General features: G+C 44.7%; 1 protein-coding gene across 2 annotated transcripts; it reads left to right on the plus strand.

Moving 5' to 3' along the window:
• The first annotated feature begins 1,741 nt into the window (after nucleotides 1-1,741).
• Mat1a (methionine adenosyltransferase 1A) lies at nucleotides 1,742-21,013 on the plus strand. Of its 2 annotated transcripts, none has more exons than XM_021181974.2 (10): nucleotides 1,742-1,976; nucleotides 2,060-2,418; nucleotides 6,313-6,390; nucleotides 7,907-8,029; nucleotides 11,086-11,198; nucleotides 11,580-11,723; nucleotides 16,583-16,801; nucleotides 17,878-18,060; nucleotides 18,369-18,502; nucleotides 19,093-21,013. In XM_021181974.2, exons 2-10 carry the CDS (start codon nucleotides 2,325-2,327, stop codon nucleotides 19,193-19,195), a joined length of 1,191 nt encoding a protein of 396 aa, XP_021037633.1. In that variant the 5' UTR covers nucleotides 1,742-1,976; nucleotides 2,060-2,324; the 3' UTR covers nucleotides 19,196-21,013. The 2 variants fall into 2 exon arrangements, with proteins under 2 accessions (XP_021037633.1, XP_021037634.1); XM_021181975.2 differs by having other exon boundaries at nucleotides 2,164-2,418.
• Nucleotides 21,014-23,595: the final 2,582 nt, after the last annotated feature.

Raw genomic sequence — 23,595 nt, forward strand, 5'->3', positions numbered from 1 at the left:
TGGCGAGTGTCAGCCGACCCTGCGCCCTAGCTGCCCTGGTGCTTTTCTGACCGGAAGAGTAGTCTGTGATTTCTTATCATTTATTTTAAGAAAAAAACATGAGGCATCCTTGTATATAGAAGCCGTATTGTCCAGAGCTCAGGCAGGAGCTAGACTGAATCAGTTGCCCTCAGGATTTTTCCCTCACTTTGAATTGATGGCACCAATTTCTGAAAGCCCTATTTCTGTATAAAGAACATCTAATAGGTACCCTCTGCCCCATGATGTTATTACTCATTTTGAAATTCAAAAGAGAGGTGCCTTGTTTTCTGTCTCCTTGCTGGATCTAGGAATCTTGAAGAATTATTGATAATTAGACTTTAAGTTGCTCTTGAAGCATATTTATAATATAGTTGCTACAGTTCTAATATCTAGGGTAACCTAGGCCTATGCTTCAAATTACACATTATTTTGTATTGTCTCTAGGTTTGAAACTAATGTACCCAAAAGTTATTTACAAAGAGACAATGATGTTGAAATATTTTCAGCACAAACACTGAGGCATAAAAAGTTTGCAAGACCAAGGGGGCCTCTCTTCCCAATGATGGCCGACTAGGCCATCTTCTGATGCATATGCAGCTAGAGACACGAGCTCTGGGGGGGAGGGGGTACTGGTTAGTTCATATTGTTGTTCCACCTATAGGGTTGCAGACCCCTTTAGCTCCTTGGGTCCTTTCTCTAGCTCCTCCATTGGGGGCCCTGTGTTCCATCCAATAGCTGACTGTGAGCCCAGTGTCCCTTTCAATCCCATGTTTTAGCAGTCATGTACCTAAGCAAGTTAGCTCACTTCTTGTTAAGTGCTTTGATAGCTGTGTAGTTACAAGCAGCCTCGTAGCATCCCATATCGATTTATTGTAGTTTTAATTTCCTAGAGTGACTGTTTTGATTAACTAACCTCAAGGTTTGGAGCACTAGAATTTGTGCCAGAAAAAAACCAAAAGTGTATTACGTGCCTGTATAAGTTGCAGGGGAGGTTTTAGCCACTAAGGTTAGTTGTTTTGGACATTACCTCCTCCTATTTCGAGCTTCCTCCAGACCACTCTGTAGGCACAAGGCTTTGGTTGGTTCCTTTTTATTGTATTCTAGAAGGAACTGGTTTCTTACTAATCTCCTGTCTGATCTCAACTTCCCATTACTCAAAGATTGCAGATCTGAGAGTAGGAGGAAACCTGCAGACAGACGCTATCATTTTTGACACAAGCTAATTAAGGATACTATCAATCATGCATATTCCTTTTCTTGAGCAAAGCAAAAAGGATGAAGTTATAGGAACTGGGTGTTTATGAGAGGGACAAAACTGAATTCACGGAAGTTTATCACATGTTGGGGGGATACTAAACCCGAATACTAATTTGCACATAATGAATCTGTTTCTCAAAATTCCATTTTAAAAAATTAATAGTCTTTGTGTCCTGGATCACCCACCCGCGCCACTACCAAACATCTAGCTTGTTAATGTGTTTGCAGGTCTTTTAGAGATATTGACAGCTTAGGAGATTTCTTGTGTCAGGGGAAAAAAAAATGCGGGCGGCAAAGATTTCCCTCGAACTAAAGCGAATCTGTTGTGTAATGGTACAGCTGGTTCAGGGTACAGGTGCACTCTCTTGGCTCCTGTTCTGCCCTGAGGAGGTAGAGGGGGCGAGCCCAATCCAGATCAGGTGTGGGGGTGGAGAGAAGCCTTCACAGCAGAGCCTCACTGTGTTGCAACCTTAGCCCATACCAAATCTCTGGGAGACTTTCTGGCTGCCCGTGAGTAACTCCAGGCCTCCAGGTCTCCAGAGTGGGATGGTATCCTGGGATCCACTCAGAGATCAGCTAAGGAGCTGAAGGAAGTCTGAAAGGCACTTCCGGTCCAAGAGGCTAAACAGCCTTCCTAATCTCTTAGACCACAGACTTGCCACTTAAGACATCAGAGCTGAAGGCTGAAATTCCTCAAGGTAAAAAGACCCCCCTCCCAGGAAATGGACTCCTCCGCTGTCCTTACTTGATTACTCAGGCACTTTCACTTTTCCATATATAGGAGTCACCTGGGAGCAAGCTGTGACCAGCCGGGAGTGACACATCTGTATTCCATCCACTATCTCCCTCTTTGCCCATCCTTACCCTGTCCTCATATGCTCATAGGTACTTAGGCAGAAGTCATCTCCTCGGGATTCTGCCAAAGATCTGCCTGTTGGGTTTGTAGGGGGAGGATAAGAAAAGAAAGAAAAGAAAAAGAAACTACAGGCAAAGTTTCAGCGTTGAAGTTTTCAGTTTGGAGAAGTGAAGTCGAAAACTGTGGCACAATGAATGGGCCTGTGGATGGCTTGTGTGACCATTCTCTAAGTGAAGAGGGAGCCTTCATGTTCACATCAGAATCTGTAGGAGAGGGGCATCCAGGTAAGTAGGTTGCCTTGAACTCAGGTAATCCTGCCATCCCCAGCCTGTGCCAGGAGTTACTTTTACTAGGTACCTTAAAAACAAGGTTCATCAGTTGCTGTAGAGACAAGTGTGCTTTCTTTGCTGGTTGTAAAGGTGTCACCCATCTTGAAGACTAGAAGGATGGTTCTCAAATAGGAAAAAGTTTTGCATGTGAGCCATGCACAGGTTAGAAAGGAATAGCACTGCACGCTAATGGCTGCTGAGTCGGAGCTGCAGATGGCAAGCATCTCAGAGATGCTTTCTGACACTGTATAAACTTCCTAAAGAGCAGTGCTTTTCAATCTGTGGGTCTTGACTCCTTGGGAGTCAAATAACCCCTTCACAGGGGTCACCTAAGACCATCAGAAAATACTGTTTTGAATTGTTCATAACAGTAGCAAAATGACAGTTATGAAGTAACATCAAAAATAACGTTTTGGTTGGGGGTTACCACAACATGAGGAACTGTATTAAAAGGTCACAGTATTAGGAAGCTTGAGAACCACTGCTATAGAGGAACATTCGAACATTGTTTTGGTTCTTGAAAGGGGGATGGATTGTGATGGAAAGCTAGAGACAATTGTCAGTGACAGGACCATGAGTAGGTAGTCACAAGTTCTGACTGTAGGACAGAGGTTGTCAAGCTGTGTAATACAGAGGCATCACATCACAAGGTTTGATGAAGCAAAGGGCTGGGACTTACTCCCATCGTGTCCAATTTGGTAGGTCTTGATAGGTAGATACTTAAGGATTCTAATTTAATACAGCTTTTAGGAGGTGCTGCTTGTGCTGGTATGGGAATACCACATTGAGAACAACTGATCTAGGAGAGCTCTGGGTTTGATAACCGTTGTTCTAGGAGAACCCTGGATTTAGGCACACTGATTTGAGGATTTGAGAACGTATTCACATCCTTCTGGGTGATATGTTGTGTCACCAAGTGACTTGTCACCAAGTCTAATTTTCCTACCTTCCTTCTTTCTCCAAGAGATTAACTTTATGCCTTGAAATTTGACTTTGGGTTTTTCAATTCACTACACCTGTGTGCCTTATCGCATGGTCCCCAACTGAAGGCAATCCAGGCTCTCTTCTTTCAGAAGCATTTTGTTATGTCTAGGACCATTTTTTTTATTGTTACATCATAGGGCTTGGAGGCAAGATTTTCCTGGAGTCTGTTGGCTAGGAACCAGACATGCAGCTAAACATTCCACAATACATGAGTGAGTCCCATAACCAAGAATTATTTGGCCCCAAATGTCAATAGTGCAGCTGTTCATCATAGGTACATCTCTGGTATTTGTCTGGGCAGCTCCATTGTTTCTGATAGTCACCCATATGTTAGAAGAACATACTATGCCCAGAGGAAGTGAGGTCTTCTCAATGGTTAGTTGTCTCAAATGTAGCCTGTTGTACCTAACAGCAATGTGTTTGGTGGACAGAGCAGGTAGACATCTGCTAACCCACTGACTGTTTTGCTTCGTTAATGATAGCCTATCAATTTGTCTCATTCACCATTCACTTTCTACTGTAAATTAAGTGTCCAGTTGGTTGGTTTCCTTGGAGGCTTGGTGACCTGTTTACATTCCATGGCAAAATTCTCCTGTACTAGAAAGATAAAATGACTGTCTTAAGCCTATGAAGTGATAGAAACTTTGAAATCCTGAGCAGACTTCTCAGAAAGAAATTCTTCCAGGGATTGATGTAGCTCAGCAGTACAGATAGAGCTTGCCTGCTAGCATGTACAAGTCCTTGTATTTAGTGGCTTCACCCCTAGATGGGAAAAAAAAAGATTTGAATTGTAATCACAGCACTTGGAAGCTGGAGACAGGGGAGTTAAGACATCAAGATTACCCTTGACTGTAGAGCAAGCTCGAGGCAAACTTCATTGTGTGAATCTCAAAAATCCCAGATGGGAGGGTGAGGGAGGAGAGAGAGGAAGGTCTCTTAGGGATTGAGGAATTATCAAGCATATATCTTCGTGACCTTGCTAAGTTTTCCTTCTACCTGTATTTCCCAACATAGTGGTACCTTATGTGAGCTGGACATAGTAATAGTAATAATAATAATAATAATAATAATAATAATAATAATAATTCCTTTACATGAATGGGATTTCTGGATGTCTGTCAGTAGTTAACCTATGAATAGCTTATAGGCACTCTGACAGGTCAATATTGACCACCATGTAACTTATTTTAGAATGTCAGGTGGCCTTTACTGATATGACTGGCAGAGGCTGTGGACTCACACCTTCCCAGATTTAAAATGAGCATCTACCACTGGCAGAAGGATAGATAGAAAAACTCCATCATTTATTTCAAATTAGAGAGTTGACATTTAATGGCAAGTTAATCAATATCTTAATATCTATGTTTGATAGCTAATCCTTGACTCAGGATCTGAATGCTCAGAGATGATCTCCAGGGGCCTACGGATCTACAGATGCTCAGTGTTAAGGGCACTCACTGCTTTTGCAGAAGACTGGGGTTTGGTTTGAGCATCCACTCCAGCTCCAGAGGACCAACATCTGCTTCTAGATCCCATGATTATCTGTTCCCACATGTCTACATTCTCCCATACAGATTACACATGCACATATACACAAGTAAAAAGAAATCATAAAAAAAACACTCTTAAAAAGGAGACTCTTTGGACATTTTAAACATTAAGTGAAAGACAATATTTCTTAAATAGGAGGCTCTTTTATCTCTTAATTTATTAGTAGTGTTTAACTGCAATGCTGAGTGAATTTGTGCACACTGTACCTTGGTGATATACATGTTAGATTATGTGAGTCCTTTAAGGTAAACAGCAGAAGAACATTACTTCCCAGCTCTTGCTGAATCGTTGTCAGTCTCATCTTAGCCCAGCTTTCAGGACACACATCTGACTTGCAGGAGGCTGAGTGAACAGAGGGAGGATCTGAGAGCTTCTTATGGTAGTGTTCTCATGAACAACAATGGTGCCTATGGGTTCTCTTGTGGAGGGAACCATGGTTGATGCCATCTACCTGGGTTTGTGTTTTGTATCTTTTAGCTTGCATCTATAGAGCCTTCAATATGGCATTTGTCTGGTCACTTAGTGACCAAATTTTACTGATTTTATGAAGGATGTTAGACTATAGCCATAATTTTTCTGGATGTTAGCACTAGGGTATAGGATTGGGAAATGAAAGACTTCTTTAGTATAATGTGATTGTGAGTTGCTTGGACTCTTAGAAGAGCTGGCTTTGAAATGTATTTTCCTTTTAAGGGATTCTGTGAGTTCATGTAATACCTGCCATCCAAAATGAGGGAAGAATTAGAAGAAATTAAGAATTCAAATACTTTTCATTTCTGGGGACTCATGAGGCCTCAGACCTAGCCAAGGAGTTATTGTATTGGCCCTTAACGGCTGCTAAGGAAGAGAAGGTCATTTTATCTCTGTGGTATAGCCACTGGTGGCAAGTCTTTCATGCTTTAGTAAATAACAACACACCGACACTCATGCAGGCAACCCCAGTCAAACTCAGTGGGTCACTTAAGCAAAGCAGCAAAATAGAGGGGGGACCTAAAGAAAAAACTCAAAAGGAATGGAGGGGAATAAGAGAGGGTAATGGGGATTGGTTATGAGCAACATATATTGTACATATATACATACGTATATGCATATATGTATATATATGAAACTGTCAAAGAATAGGGAAAAATTAAAAATCTATAAAAGGATTTATTAGACAAAACAATTCTTATTTTTGATATGTAAGAGAATATCCTTTTTATTTTTGATAGATAAGTTTGATAGGCTGTCTCATACGGTGTCTATTTTAGCATTTAAGTTTGCCATGCTTAGCAATTATGTTACTTGTTACATCCAGTGTTTGTTCTTATCCAGATAAGATCTGTGACCAGATTAGTGATGCGGTGCTGGATGCTCACCTCAAGCAAGACCCCAATGCCAAGGTGGCCTGTGGTAAGAGAAAAGGTCCCTTTTTTTTTGCTGGAGACCTGAGTATGCTGGACAAAGAAGTTCATGGTGGACATAGATCATAGAGTCATATTCAAGTCCAAAGTCAATGTCCTCCTGTCTACAGGAGAGGTCTTCTTAAAGTGACTTTCTTATGTTGTATCAGGGCGGAAAACATTTCTAATGATGAAACAGATTCTTCACCTAGAAGTTGATGTTAGATGTCACCAGAACTAGCAGAGGGCTAGGGGGAAACATGGCCTCCTTAGCAAAGGTTTCACTGGGAGTCGGTGGACTAAATTCTTAGATGAATTCTTCTGAGAAAGTGAAGAGCTGAAATGCTTGAGGCTGGCTAGAAGCTCAGTTGATGGCTATGTATATCTAGCTACTTCGATTTTCTTCCCTTTTTGTGGTATGCCTCATATGTTAAATTAATTTATGCATCTCATTTACCAGCAACGAAGAACAGCAGTTTCATTAACTATTCACACCCAAACCAACAGCTTTTCAAAGGGCCGTCAGTGTTGAATAAAGCACTGAAGGCCTTGTCCACCCATGCCATCCACCTATGGCCTCTGGGGGTCCATGTAGGCCAAATATCTTTACTGTTGTTTGCAAGATAAGTTTTCCAGCATCAAATCTTTGTCTGATAGAAGGCTTTGTCATACAACATAGTCCTTGACTTCAGAGTGTGGAAGGTCCATGTCCAATCTCTGACCTTACAGATGGGAAGACAGTGCTGGTTGCACCTGGCTCTTTGCCATACCTTATGGTGCAGGAGACCCCAGTGTGGAGACCAGCATGCACTGTCACTGTCTGTGATGTATACTGTCCTCTGTGAAGACCCTTCCTTCCTTCTCTACAAGCATCTCAGCCTGTATATCAGGTCCTTGTGTTACTCTGAGAGTAGATATCACCCTGATAGCATTGAAACAAACAGTGGCACTTTCTGTAAGATTTTGGCATTGTATTCACACTAGATTCTTAGCTAGGGCTCTTGCTCCTGTTTTTAAAGATTCCATGAGAGCCTCTGGCAGTAGATAGTTATGGGATTCCAGTTCTTACAGAAAAATTCCTTTTGAGAAAGTGGTCTGATTTGATCCTTGGGTTAGGATCCACATGTTCTGGCATCATGGTCTCTCTCTCTCTCTCTCTCTCTCTCTCTCTCTCTCTCTGTTGAGAGATGTTGTGTCATATGCATTCATCATGCTGATTAATTCATGAAAGCTACATGACTGGAGACAGGTTAAGTAGGTTGTCCAAGATAACAGAATCAGTAAGTACTTTGCACAAAACTCAAATACAACTCATCCTTTTCAAAGCTTCATTCTTCTACCAACACTTGCACATACTCAGTAATTAGTGCTGGAGTTGCTCTTTTTATTGGCACAGCTATTCTTTCTTAGAAACAATTCTTCATTGAAGCCACTAATGAATCGTTCTATCTCCACTTTGATAGGTCTAGACACTTGAGCTTCTGTCTGCTGCTCCATGACTACTACCTGCCTTCCTTTCCTTACAGAGACAGTGTGCAAGACAGGCATGGTGCTACTGTGTGGGGAGATCACCTCAGTGGCCATGGTTGACTACCAGCGGGTGGTGAGAGACACCATCAAGCACATTGGCTATGACGACTCTGCCAAGGGTGAGGATGAGTTTGCTGGGTCTGCGTGCATGTCGGTCTCTGCTGTGTCCATTTTTGTTACTGAGTCAAATCTGATCCTTCAGTTTTACAGTACAAATTCCATCTGGAGAGTAAACATTCCTAGAGCAAGGTCTGGCTGCCTTCTGTAGAGGACTGCAGCGGGAGGGGCCAACGTGTACCTGTTCATTACTGACAAGTCTCTTTTAAGGTCCTGCTTTCCCTGTGCTGGCAGAAGCTTTGAATGAAGCTCCTAATGAAGGGGGTATCCCTTTAGTGACAACAAGCTCTGTGCCTAGCACAGGTCTAGTGTCTACTTATGTCATCTGACTTCATCATTCCAGAATACCCTGGACTGTTTCTTATGCAAATGAGGATATCCTGGCTTAGAGTATAACTACCGTGAAACAACACCAGTGTGGGTGTTCCTGTACTTTCCACTGAGCTATACTGTATTTTACTAAAGATACAGAAAATGAGGCCTCATTTTCAAGCACCTGGGCGTAATTACAGGTGAAGGGGATTAGGCAGTCCAGGTTAGCACCCATGCCAGGTGGTTAAGGAGCTGAGGGCCAGGAAAGAGGTTCAGGCCAGGCAAGGAAGTAAGGGGACCAGGAAGCACCAAGTGGCACAAGGATAACTGAGGACTTCCCTGCAGATGCCACTGCTTATGTCTGGGCATGGCAGGAAGCAGCCAAGCCTAGGGGTGTATCAGATGACCCAGGACATGGTGCCTGTTTGCAAAGACGTTTTGGTGGAGCTTCCATTTGCCCATTATTCACACAAGTTTCCTGGAAAGGGCTCAGACCTGACTTCTTCAAGGTTCTACTATAGCTTCTAGCAATAGATATTCATATAATTTCAGTTTTTATTTCTCAGATTTATTTTAAAAATTCCCTCTGAGTCTATGTTGAACTCTGAGCCTCAGTTTCCAGAGGTCACTGTGAGACATGTGTTGACCTAGAGCAATCATGAGAAAGACCACTTCTTGTAGTGTGGGGATGTTCTAGAGTGCCTGGGAAGAGAAACTGTATATGCAAATTAATTTTCCCACTTAAGATGTGTGGCCTTCAATAAGTGCTTACTGACAGAAGCCTGTTTAGCTATCTTCAGAGAGGCTCCACCTGTGCCTGAAAAATACAGAGGTGTATCCTCGCTGCCATCCATTGGACTGAGCACAGTGTCCCTAATAAAGGAGCTAGAGAAAGGACCCAAGGAGCTGAAAGGGTTTGCAGTCTCATAGGAGAAACAACAATATGAACTAACCAGTAACACCAGAGCTCCCAGGGACTAAACCACCAACCAAAGAGCACATGTGGTGGGACTCATGTCTCTAGCTGCATATGTAGCAGAGGATGACCTAGTTGGTCATCAATGTGAGGAGAGTCCCTTGGTCCTGTGAAGCTCAATGCCCCAGTGTAGGGGAATGCCAGGGCCAGGAAGCGGGAGTGGGTGGGTTGGTGAGCAGGCGGGGGATAAGGGGTATTCAGAGGGGAAACTGGGAAAGGGGACAACATTTGAAATATTAATAAAGTAAATATCTAATTTATAAAATGATGTGTGGCCTTTGTAGAAGAAACCCATCATCCTGAAGAATGCGTTTTGGAATATTACCATGCATAGCCTCTCCCTGGTATACTCTGAGACATCAATTTATTTATGCGCATCTATATCTTACTCAATACCAGGCCTTGCATTAGGTTACAAAGAAAATTTCCATAAGGCAATGTTCTTTAGAAAGGGCTAAGTGACAGCCCGACTATGGCCAAATCGAACTCAGCATTGGGAAGAGGTATTATTTCCACTCAATGCTTAATATACAGAGCAGAGCCCTTTGGCACCTCTCTAAAGATTCTTCATTGATTTCTACATCCAAAACATTTACTGGGGAATGGTGGGGGTGAGAGGAAGGCAAAGAGCAAAGAAAACCACGTGCATGGGTAGAGGGACTGCTTGGCCTCATATAACCAGCTCTGAGGTGTTCTGTGCGAATCTCTTTTGATCTTATGCAATATGGGAGTAGAATTGCATGGGTAAATGTCCAAGGACACTAATTGGGAGCTGGTCAAGTTTGGGTGTTGGGGGAGGATCCAGGGAAGGGACATTCCATCCAGAGAGACCTCGGGGAGGTGGAAAAGTGCATAATGCTTAAGGCTAGACCTAAGTTTGTTGTCTAAAGGAGTTCTGGCTCCCTGACAGGGGTGGCTGTTAGTGAGGCTTTCTTGAGCTAGCACACAGCATGCAGAGGTGCACCTCAACTCTGTATTGCAGTTTTGCAGATGGGGACTTGGTTCCAGAGTTGTAGCTTTGACAAAGGACCCCAGCTCTAGGAGTCTCTCTCAATGGTTCAAATACATGATACTTATTATCACCATGTGTCTAAGTAATAAATATATACACATATATACACACATATATGGGTAAGGCATATAGTTGGGCCTCTAAATGACAATATTCGAAAGACCCTTGATTTTCAATCATTGCAGTGATATTCTCTTCTCCCTCCTTCCCTCCCCTGCCATCCCTCCATCCGTCTCCTTTTCTCTTTCTTTTCCTTTCTCTCAGACCCGGTTCAAAGTAGTCCAAACTAGCCAAGATGGCCTGCTGCCTTCATTTCAGAAGTGCTGGGATTACAAGCAGGCACCATGCCTTGCTTTGAATTTTCAAGTGGGATTCTGAGGGTTCTCTGGGATACCTAGGGGAGCAAGGCCATATGTTGCTTACCTGCTCATCAGTCAGAATGTCCTTGATGCTGTCAGGTTTGTAACATTGTTGTGGGTTGACACAGTTCTGTGTAAGATATACTTTTTTTTTTTTTTTTTTAACCAAGGTGTAATTGAATACAGTAAAATATATCATGGAGAATCTTCTCTTTTGAAAGAGTTCTACATGATCATGGAGGCAAATATCAGGTCTTTCAACATCACAGTCCTTACCTCAACTGTGAACCAGAGGCTACCACCCCTAACACTAAATGCTACACCAGAGACTGAGAAGTTCACCGAGAAACTTATAGTCCTGTCTTGACACATGTCCCCACTCGGCTTACTTCTGCCCAGGCTTTGACTTCAAGACTTGCAATGTGCTAGTGGCTCTGGAGCAACAGTCCCCAGATATTGCCCAATGTGTCCACCTAGACAGAAATGAAGAGGATGTTGGTGCAGGAGATCAGGTATGTCAGCTGTGTGAGGGGTGGACCAGTGGTGTGTTTGGACTGAGCTATGATCCATGAGGGGAATCCTGCTGAGCTAATAACACTCTTGGGTGGTCTCATCACTCTAGAGACGTGGGGAAGATCATGCCTGCAGTAAGTTGAGCACTGCTACCTGGCATCAATGTGGTAGAAACCCGTGATTGCTGATGACAGATGTAGACTTGTCTCCTCCTTCCAGAGTGTTGGGGGTCAGAGGCACTGTCTTCTCCTTCTAAAATGCTGAATGCAGCAGTGTTTTGTGTATGAGAGAGATACTGCATAACTGTTAAAGTACCAAACAAAATATGTGATTTGGAGAATAGTGCTGCCCTGAGTTCTAAGGCAGGTGTCCTTCCTCAGGGTCTGATGTTTGGCTATGCTACTGATGAGACAGAGGAATGCATGCCCCTTACCATCGTGCTCGCTCACAAACTCAACACCCGGATAGCAGATCTGAGGCGCTCTGGTGTCCTTCCTTGGCTGAGACCTGATTCTAAGACTCAGGTGAGCTGTCTCCATCACCTCCCGCAGACCTCCCTACAAAATTATACCAAATCATTTTGGTTCTGGGCACATTTTGCCCAAGTAATACATATCTATTTTCACTTGCCAAAGTGCTTTTAAAATACCTATATTTTAATTCATTGTTTGACAGCACACACGTACACCCCACATGCTTGGTTATATGACATGTTATACACACACACATACATGTACATGCACACATATCCCACATGCTTGGTTACATGCCCTGTTATACACACACACAGGCACCCCCCAACATACTTGGTTATATGCTGTTATACATACACATACACACACACATGAACATATGCACATGCAACCCCTCATGCTTGGTTATATGCCCTGTGAGCCCTCCCTTATCTCCCTCCCACTTCCATCAAGCCCTCCTTTTCTCTAACCAGTCCTCCCTCCCCCTTTTATGTGTTTCTTTGTGTGGATCACCTGCTGCATTTCATTGTAGTTGGTTGCATGAACACGGCTAAGGGGTTACTTATTTGAATAAAGGTAACTGACTATTCCTTGCCTACAGTTCCTCAGGGAGAGTGGGATGTTATGAGCCTCTCTCCTATCCACAATGACACACGGATGGGCCCAACCTTGTTTGCAGGTAGTATGCAGATAGCCAAAGCGCCTGTGGATTTATGGGTGCAGTGCCATGTTAGATCCAGAAGTCAGCATTTCACAGCCCTCTTTCCTGACTTCCGGCTCTGCTTGTATTCTTTCCACCCTCTTTTCCATCTTGTTCCCTGAATGTTCAAAGGAGATGGGGACATTCCATTTAGGAATAGGCAGTCAGTGATCCCTAATCCTCAGCACTTAGATCAGCTGTGAGTCTCTGTGTTGTCAGCACCTACTACATAGAGGATCTTCTCCAACCAAGGTCAACACATTAGCAATTTGGCAGTATAAATGTAAATATTTAGATGGCAGCTTCACATCATGTCTGTTTAGTAAAACAACAGGAATAGGTTCCTCACTAGGGCTTATGCTTTCCCCAGCCATGGGGTTTACCATGCCAGATATGCATTTCCTCTTGTGGAGGGAGCCTCCAATCTAATTAGAAAGTGTTTGATTATACTTTAGTCATGCTATTTTTAATATGAAAATATTCTACTTAGGTACCCAAAGCATTATCCATTTTGAAAGGAATCACTTACTTGAAAACTCTTTCAGGCTACACACATTTCCCATCCTTACCCTCATCAAAATTTATTATAAAATTATTCAAAAAATCAGACAGGCTTAAAAAATTATTCTTTTTTAATTTTGTTAGCATATGTAGTCTTTGGTGGTAACTCAATTCCTACCACAGTTTTACTTCCTCACCAGTTACTGACATGGTGGCTCCTGCCTTTATGAGCACATAGCTTTCCCACCATGAGCAGGCTGTATCTCCAGGACCCCTTTCCTTGTCTTTACCCTTCATGTGTCCCATTCCAGCTCCGTAGGCCATGACCTCCCTCCTTCCCATCATGATGAAATCCCTTTCTCTTTGAAGGACAGTGGTGATGTAAACATTAGCACAGGTGGAGGCAGGCTCCCTACCACTCTTCAATCGTCTGATGGCCTTTGGCCAATGGCTGCCTGCCCTGGCTCCTTTTCTGTGTTCTAAAGTATGATGTCCCAAGGTCTTGGCACATCATCCCCTACATGTTATCTCTATCTCTTCACTCACTTGGCTCCTGAATCTTCCAACCTTGGTCCCTCCACATCATCAGCCCATTTCTCACTCACTTTACAGGCTTGCGGGCCGAGAGCCTATGGCATGCTGCTCACTATCATCTTTTACTCAGCAGAGGACTAGGTGGAGCACAACACATTCCCCAGGCCAGCTTTGTGCCATCTGTCTCTATGGTTCTAGTGTCTCATATTTCTCCAGAAGAGCATTCCTCTCACTGCAGCCCAACCTTTCCTGGATTGGTCCCTACATCATCCAAGCCAGCAACAGTACCCTATGCCCCTAAAAGGTTCTCCCTGCTTGAGAACTACAGTTAATTTTTTGTCATCTTCTACACCTCTTCAGAATTCTCTCTAGGATTTTACTTCCTGTGAGAGGAGGGCAGAATCCACTTGTCATTCCAGAATTCAGAATTGCATGTTATTCCACCATAACTCTCCTCTGCCAGCCCTTTTCACAGAGTCTCCAGTTCACCAGCATTGTCTCATTCAATTTGTCCTTGGTTCATAGGGCTTGTACACCATTCTTTATTTGTACACCATCTGTATCTGTGTTTCTTCTTTGGGGACAGCAATGCCTATGTCTGAATGCTACTTGTGGCCCCTCATACCAGACTGTTCTCTCTCTCTTTCCCCCTCCTCCCCTCTTCCATCCCCTCCCTTTCCCCCAACCCCCATACTTGTGATTGATATAGATGCTTTTATGGCTCAATATAGTGCATGTAGCTATGTCTAGTTATTCTAGCCACTAAGATGCATCCTTCTTTCTGGGCAGAAGTATCACACTGGCTCCACTTGGGGCAACTGTGTGTGCTTATGGTCCTAATAGAACATTTTCTTAGAGATTCCTGTGCTTGTGCTATTTGTATGACTTTCAAGGTGGAGTTGGGGCCTCCAGCATCTCTCAGGTATTGCCGGAGGTTATGGGACAGAAGAGCTAACATGTAGACTGTGGTGGTACCAAAAGAAAGGGCTTAGAAATGTGGAGTTCCACAGAAAAGACAACCCCGGAATAGGGGTGAGTAGAAGACAACGGGCACCCTGAAGTTTCCTTTTCCTCTGGTAAGAGGGGAACAGAAGGAATGCTTTGAGCTACAGTAAGAAAGACCGCGTTCATTTCCCCTGTACAAGAAAGAGGTTTCCAAGTCTTAGGAGCTCTGAGGGAAATAGGAAGTCTAATGGGATGCCCTTTTCTGAGAGGATGCATTGAGTCTCCATAAGATGCAGTAGATATGCCTGTCACAGGGGGCCAGGAGACACTGGATAGTTGAGCTGCCTCCTAGGTCTGCCTCTATGCAGGGAGTACTATGCCAGGACAGTAGCTGGCCTCTTCCTCCACAGGCTTTTTGTAAAGGATTTCCATTGTCACCTGTGTTGACTGTGACCAGGATGAGTCTTTCCACCTGAACAAATTGCTGCTGCTGATACTGAGAATCAGGGCTGGCAGTCCAGTGGCTATTTTTGTACCAGGTCAGAGCTCTGTTTTCCATAGTGTGTTTTTCCCCGTATCTGCTGACATGATGAGATAAGAGCAGAGCTCGGGCCTTTGCTCTGCCAACCCGTTCCAGGAGTTCTGCAAAGATGCAGCCTGGTATTTGCCCAGTAGGGATGGGACATCAGGTCTCAGTGAAAAACAGCTAGATTGGGAAATTGCCTCAAGACTGAACCTCCTCCCAAGGCTACATGAGATAACTTTGATCCTAGAGCCTGATAAGGGTCTCCTTCCTTGGGAGTCCCCATCCCTATTTTACCTCACCCTTGTGCAGTCCTATGAGAGGATAATTCCCATGGAGGATTTAATGGGTAGTCCTCAATGATTGTGTACCTTCCAATCCCAGATAATAGGTGGCCAAGCTCTTTTTGTCTCTCCCCCAGGATGTCTCTCTGTTGCTTTTTGGACCAGCAGGACACCGAGCAGAATTCTGATATGTACCCCATTGGCTATACTTAATCTTAGCTGAAAGATTCAAAAGTGACAGGTGACTTTGGATGTCTGTCTAAGGTACCTTGGCCAAGCAGAGACCATATTTCAGCACAGCCTCAGCAAGTGACCTTGACCAAAATGTTTGAATGGGCAACAAAGGTGACCCATTATTGCCATGGCTTCTAGCTGCAAAGCTTGTTCACCCATTGCATTTTTCTTGACCTCCTCATCTGCTGACCTCCCACCAATCCTTCCACTTTTGCAAACTCAAGGGGACCTACCTGCTTTTCCTTGCCACCTGAGATATCATGTGTCTGAGCCCAGTGATATGTCATTAGAGGACAGAGTCTCTACCGAGCATTTTGTCTGTGCTACAGTGAGAGTGACAAGCTTTGGTTCAGCTTGAGCAAGGTCTGGATCTTGGATTCCTCACAAACTGACAAGTTCTGATCTCTTGGTTTATGTCAGTTGTAAACTGTCGGTGGACATGACACCTCCCTCACTGTGATATCTTAGATCTTAATCTATATGATGGGAACAGAACTGGACATGATGGAAGTAAATGTTTGAGGGGTCTCCATGGCTTGTCCTGATAGGACCTTATAATCAGGATCCTGACTCCTACCCAAGTATGCTCCACTTGTTCTTCTTTTGGTGAAACACCAAGACAACGGGGATTCAGAGCTTTCTGCCTTTTTAGCTTAACAGTCCTGACTAGAGCCTAGCCTCTTTCACCTGTCCATACAGCTGTCAAACTCTGTTGGTCCCAATGTACTTCCAGGATCCTTTACTGAGGAGAGAGGGCCACTTGTCAGGCTCTTTCTCTCTGTCTCAAAGGCTCTATATGCCAACAAATACAGTCGTGGCTAGAGATTCTTTTTGGTCCTTCACATTCTAGGACCAAGATACCCTTGTCTCTGCCAATGAATTCCTGTGTTCACTCATAGAAGTGGGGGAAGACCATGGGAAGTGGCCAGAGAGGGTCATTAGCACTAGCAGTCTCTGATTATCACAGTTGAAAGACAGTGCCACATATGTGTGCCTTATGCTGTCATCATAGCATAGAGCAAATTACTAAATATAAGTATGTGCCATCTTCAGTCTCCAAAGAGCCTTTAGGGACAAAGGGACTCTCTGGACCCCTTGGGAGCTCAGGCTGCCTCCTGGAGACCTGTGCCTGACAGCCATGTGCCCTCAGCTCAGGCCTGGGCCTCACAGGATCTCCTTTGATGGACAGGTAACAGTTCAGTACATGCAGGATAATGGTGCAGTCATTCCTGTGCGCATCCACACCATCGTCATCTCTGTGCAACACAATGAAGACATCACACTGGAGGCCATGCAAGAGGCCTTGAAGGAGCAGGTGATCAAAGCTGTGGTGCCAGCCAAGTACCTGGATGAAGATACTGTTTACCACCTGCAGCCAAGTGGGCGGTTTGTTATTGGAGGCCCCCAGGTGCGTATTTATCTCTGGATAAGGCCCTGTTCCTGGGCCTTGATAACTGGACTGCTCATGTCCCAGAGTACACAGATGACAAGATGTAGTTCTGAGGATCTCAGCAGTGTCTGCCCATGAATTAAATTTGCTCAGTGAACTTTGGCCTACATTGAAGGCACTCTGTATATCTGTCAATATGGAAAAAGGGGTACACGATCATAGGAGTTTCCCACTTAGTGCTGTCAAGCCCTCCCACCCAGCCATTCCAAATGCCACCAGGCCTGCCCATAGCCACTGTCATTTATCCCTACTTGGTCAGGCACTCACTCATCTCTGTAGTTCTTGTTCATGGCTGACTTTCCCAGGCATTACTTGCTGGAAATTTGCTATGGGGGTCTCCAGCTATTATTGCTAGGACAGCAGAGATGAGTTTTATAAAAGATACAGCTCTTACCCCTTTCTCCTATATGTACACAGGATTGAGGAGGTAGAGATTAGCAGAACTGAGGGTATTATCACAAGGTTGAGCCCCCAAATAGGTCCTATGATCAAATAGTGTTGGAATAAGGCAGAAGGTTAAGTTCCTTATTTTCATGGACGATGTCTCAAAGTCTACATAGGTAAGTGCAAAGTGTGACTTCTAAGTAGAATTGAAGTAACTGGATTCTCTCCAAATTGCTAACTCTAGCTCCATTTAAAGGTGTGTTTTTTTTTTTTCAAACTGCTGCTAAACAGCACACTTCATAAGTGAGCCACATGGTGCCACTGGCCAGGATGCCAGCATGGGGTTGTATTTATTTCAGTACAATTCCTACTACAGGTGGATGGCTTCTTATGGTGGACTCAAAAGTGAAGGCATGGCCCCAGATGACCTTTGTCCCATCTCCTGACCTTTCTAGTAAGGCTTTGACAGGTTGCCTGATTTTCATAGCTGGTCAGTGCCAGGAAGGATAGAGATGAGAGAACTCACGGTTTCTGCCTGATTAATGGGGGCCTTTGAGAGTGCTCCCAGGAGACTCTCTGTCCTTTCTTCTGCCCAATCTGCATTCAGTGTCAGTGCTTCTTATCTCTTGTCCATTTGTCTCCCTCTGTAGGGGGATGCAGGTGTCACGGGCCGTAAGATTATTGTGGACACATACGGAGGCTGGGGTGCTCATGGTGGTGGTGCCTTCTCTGGAAAGGACTACACTAAGGTGGACCGCTCAGCAGCTTATGCTGCCCGCTGGGTGGCCAAGTCCCTGGTAAAGGCTGGGCTCTGCCGGAGAGTGCTTGTCCAGGTAGGTTGCCCCAACCTGTTCCTATCCTTTTGTCCTGTCCTTGCCAAAGGCTCCAGCCCAGCCTGGAGTAAGGAGATACCGGCTCAGTGGGAAAGCCTTTTTGTCACTTGTTGCATCTCTGCATAAATTGCACTGGCTACTGTGGCTGGAGCCCTGGCAAACTAGGGAAGGAGAGAGCACACCTGAAGACAGGGGGCTGCTGGGCAGGAGAGGTAGGGATCCTGTTGGCAGAAGAAGTATGGGGCCTGCTGCCTCTGCTCTTTAAAGTCTGTGAGAGGCTCAGTCCCTGAGCCAGATCTTTTTTGAAGGTGTCCTATGCCATCGGTGTGGCAGAACCTCTGTCCATTTCCATCTTCACCTATGGGACCTCCAAGAAGACTGAGCGGGAGCTGCTAGAGGTGGTGAACAAGAACTTTGACCTTCGGCCTGGTGTTATCGTCAGGTAAAAGGGCCATCATGTTGCTATTGCCTGGAACCTTCCCACTCCTACACTCAGGTGGACACCCAAACATAAAGGGCTCTTCAGACACTTACAACAGGAGGGTTCCAAATGCCTGGCCCCTCAGCACAGAGCCTGGACTCATAGACCAGTACATGCCCCCAATGTGGGGTGTCTTGGTTTCCAGCAGAAGGAGGCCCAGTGGAGAGTAGCCATGATGAGTCCATCTTTGAGCAGCTGGAGCATCTCAGGCCAGATGTCTAGGAAGCCAGTAGGCAAGTCTATTCCTACATGCCATCATGGCATCCCTATTCTCTGGTTCTTGGCTGTGAGAGCACTGGCCTTGGCTAAACCAGTGGAGTAGAATAGAGAGAGTTACCTCAGGTAAGAGTTCATACCCTGGTCTTGGTGTGCTAGTGCTCAGCTGTCTCTGACCTTGGAGCTTCCACTTCTTAACCTAATCAGGATAGCACTGTGGTGTAAATAGGGTACAGATGTGTGTGTTTGTGGAAGAAAGCCTCTCCTAGGACCACCCCTAGTTCTCACTACCATTTCCCATTGAAAAATGACCTTTCTCCCCCCTGACTGTACAGGGACTTGGATCTGAAAAAACCCATCTACCAGAAGACTGCGTGCTACGGCCATTTCGGGAGAAGCGAGTTTCCCTGGGAGGTCCCCAAGAAGCTTGTGTTTTAGAGCCGCTGGAAAGTTTAGCTCTGTCCCATACTCACCTCTTCAGGATCTCAACTCCCTGGTCTCCTAGCCTCTCCCAGAGTGCCCTCCCTGCCTTCTACCCTCAGGGCAAAGCCAGCTTCTTCTAATTTTCCCCTATCCAGCAATCTGCAAACATCTTATGAATGACATGACAGGTGGCTTTCTGGTGCTAGGTTATCATGTCTCCTTTCGAGGGTAGTCACTGTTCCCTGCCTGTCCCTCAGATGACAGCAATGCTAATTTTGTGTAAAAGTTACTCCTGTTTGACAGGAAGTCCCTCCCTCACTTCCTTCCTTAGTCTGAACCTTACCAGGCCATCTCTTCCTCCATTCTAGATAGGTGCCCAGATGAATATATTGCACAGACCTCTGGCTTCCCCTTCACATCTGCAGCCAGAGATTCTGAGCCATTGCTGTCTAAGGGCCCCTCTGAGAGTAGGCATCTGCTTTATAAAATATGGTCAATGTCCCCTGAGCATTTGCATTGTGTGAGGGACTGAGCTGTGTGTTCTTCATCTCAACACAATAAGGTGGTCTCTTTATTATCCACAGTAACAGATGGGAAACTGAGGCTCAGAGAGTCTATGAAGCTCTGACGAGTTTCCAGAGCCACATGTATCAGAGTCAAGAAATGGGTCTAGGAGTTCTGACTCTAACCCTCACATCTGCATCCCAGACAAGTTGTTGACCAGAGTGATGACAAGTGGATTGACTTGAGGCTATGGCTACTCATTTAAGGCCTGGGTTTCCTGAGAATTAGGAGATGAACCTAGTGGCTCTTTGTGATCCCCAGACAGCGTTCCACAAAATCAAAATGGAGACATATAAGTGTCTCATTTGTTCTGGAAGAGGTTTTAAGGAAATCTTGGGTATCTTGGCCTATCAAGCTGGGCTGGAGTCTCGAACTAAGAGGAAGTTTCATGGTCCTGGCCCCCAACACTGAAAGATAGGTGTGTGAGTTCTCTGGGCATGGGTTCTAATCATAGACAGCCACATGTGCTTCCATCCTCACAGAGGAGAGGCAGCTGGTTGTTCCAGCACAGACAACCAGCCTCTGAAAGGGGACCCTGCACCTTTCAAGGCTTTCTCTTTCCCTGGACCCTCATGCTTATGCAGGCTAAGTGTTCCAGGTAGAGGGCCAGCCTCCAAGCAATCATTAAGTTGCCAAGATCTCATGAGAACTGGCTTTTACCAGGTAGCCTTTGAAAGCCATGTCTGTCCAGCAGGGTCCTGGGAAACACATGTTTCTAGGTGTCCCATCATAATCAGCACCACATTCCCAACCTGTCCCTCGTTGGTCCCTTCTCACAGCATACTGCCTTCATAGCTCCCAGGAGCATGCATGGGTTCAGGAAGGGACCTGGCTCAGAGAAAGGTTCTGGCTAGGAGAAGGGCTGGGCAGTTTCATCAAGAAGCAGATACCTGGCATCTGTGCCTTGACTGGGCAGAGATCCCGGCTTTCCCCTTTCCCCCCAGGGTGAGGAAACAGCAGAGGGAAAAGCCTCATTGGCCAACAGATCCTGATGCTGTGTGTGACTTGGAAGCTTGAGTCTTTCCATAGGGTTCGGGGATGCTTGGGAGCCCAGTTCCTCACAGCAGAAGGAAGGATGGGTGTGCAAAGGTTGAGTTCCTGTAACTTAAGCTTTATCAAAATAAAAATCCAGAACTGTATACTTGCTCTAACCCTGAGAGTAATGAGCCTCTTTTTTTTTCCCCTTTCAACATTTCATAAGAAAGAAAGCCATTATTTGTTAATGTTATCTGATGATAGTATGGTGAATAAAATCTCAAGGAGCAACAACACTGTGCTTGTAGTTTATGGTGTGTGTGTGTATGTTCAAGGGAGGGCATGGGGGCACTGGGTATCCTACTCCATTATATTCTGCTATACTCCCTTAAGACAGTCTCTCACTCACCCGAGGGCTAGGCTGGTGGCCACCAAGCCCTAGGGAGCCTCCTATTGTCATTCCTGACCTCCACTGTGCTGGAGTGGCAGGGGTGCACATACCCAGCTCTTTCAGATGAGTGCTAAGGATGTGAACTCAGGGTTTCATGCTTGTGCAGCAGTGCCCTTCTTCCCTAAGTGATCTTTGCAGACCTACTATGCTTGGTTTTATTTGCAACACTTGAGCTGTTTCACTGCGAAGCACTTCTGACTCTTTCACCTGCAGAAAAGCTGGGTGCTATTTTCAGGATTACCCAAGCCCTGACCTGTATGGGACCTCCTCAACATCTGTGAGCTAACACGCACTGACCCATTCCTGTACTGTCAGCGGGTTACTATATCTGCATCATGGCCCATTAAGGTAAAGATTCTTACTAATTCTTCTTGTCAAGTCCTGGAGCTGCGTGGAAGCAAGTGTGGAGCTGGAACTCTTGCAATTTCCTAGGAGGAGATACTGAGGCAGGCATCAATTTTGGGACACATGCTTGAAGCAGGCTGAGGGCAAGGCAATATCACTTCTTATTCCCATGACTTGGGTTTCCTGGTGTCTAACTAAGACCCAGACCTATTGCTGAGAGGAGAAGACAGAGGAAACAGCCAATGACATCTGGTCTCAGGTCTTGGGTGTCGTTGGTTCTATATTCAGAGCAGCCACTCGTTCCTAAAGTTCCTAAAGATAGTAACTTCACAGAAAAGTGACCTTCAAGAATATCTGTGAGCAGCAAGACCCCCGTGAAACATCTGGGAATGCTTATTTGCAGAATGGAGGTTTATGAATGAAAGAAGGGAAAAACCATAACTAAAAGGAAGAAAGTGAAGGGCTCAAAATTCCAGCATGGTTAGGAGAGGGGTACATGAACATCCACCAACCACCAAAGAGCTTTGGCAATGGTGATGCTGGGGACAGAAGAGTCAGTTTCCTTCAGGGATACAGGCCCTGAGAGGCCTTAGTAGATGGTCCTATATCTATGCACATACATGCATACTAAATGGATTCTGGGTTTTGCTTTATTTTTGTTGTTGTTGTTAGTGTTTTATATTGTTTCCCATGTGAAGTTGGAAAAAAATCGTGGTGGGGCATAGGGGTGAAAATAAAAGGGAGGAAAATGGGCAGATTTGATCAAAATGAGTTACATGCATGTTTGACATTCTCAATAAAAGTAGAGGGGAAAGCTAGGAAGTTGGCTTTAAGTTAAGGTGCTTGCTGTGCTAGTAGCAATCATAAAGATTAGAATTCAGATCCCCATTATCCAGGTTAGTTTCAGATGAGTGTGGCAGCTCACCTATACTTCCAGCACTCAGAAGATGGAGGCAGAAATAGCCAAAAGCCAGGTGGCTAGTTAGACAATACCAACAAAGTCCGGGTTCAATTGAGAGATCCTGTCTTAAGAAATAAGGATGAGAGTGATTATGGAAGATTCGCAATGTCAGTGTCCATGTGTGAGGATACACATGACGACAGGCATATTCACATGCACACCATATACAGACTCACGCAGAAAGAAAGTACGAAAGAGAATATACTTTTGAGCCTCGGAACACTCAAAGGTCAAGATCATAGCAAAATATGGATGCCTTTGTTTTCTATCACTGTGATAAAACACCACGACCAAAGGCAATGTGGTAAGAAAAGGGTTTATTTCAGCTTATAGTTTTAGTCCACCATAAAAGGAAGTCAGGGTAGAAACCTGGAGGACGGAACTGAAGCGGTGGAGCAACACTGCTTACTGGCTTGTTCCTTATGGCTGGCTCAGCCCACTGTTTTATACAATCCAGGACAGCCCAAAGTAACACCACCCCCATGAGCTGGTACTTCCCACAGCAACTATTTGTCAAGAAAATACCCAAAGGCTTACTTATAGGCAATCAAGAAAATACCCAAAGGTGTCTATAGTCAGTCAGATAGAATCATTTTCTCAGTTGAGTTTCCCTCTCCCCCAGATGTGTCAAGTTGACAAAACAAAACCAAAAATAAACAAGCAAACAAATACAAAACAAAAAAGACAACCCAAATGGAGAAAATAAAACACCCCCCAAACAACAACAACAACAACAACCACCAAACAAGCAACACCATAGAAGAAGCAAAGCAAGTTGGGAGAGCACAGCTAGCATGGAAGGAGGAGACCCAGTAGGTGGGTCATCATTGGAAGTCAAGGCTATGAGAACTACTACTTAGAGTTCAGCGCGGCCCAAGAGTGTCTTACGGGGCCAAACATCTGTTCTATGTGAGGTTCTGTGTAACTTCTCTCTTTCCTGCAAATGTGTTGTGAATCATCAATAAATGTGTTTAGCTAAAAATATTGTGAAATGAAAGTATATTTTCTCTCAAATTGCATCCCAGCACTTTTAGAAACTTATAGTATTTAATCAATTGTGCCCATTTAACTCATCCACATTACAATGTTTTAGAGCATACAAATCATTAGTTTTAACTA

The sequence above is a fragment of the Mus caroli genome, chromosome 14, assembly GCF_900094665.2.
Source record: "Mus caroli chromosome 14, CAROLI_EIJ_v1.1, whole genome shotgun sequence".
Lineage (NCBI taxonomy): Eukaryota > Metazoa > Chordata > Mammalia > Rodentia > Muridae > Mus > Mus caroli.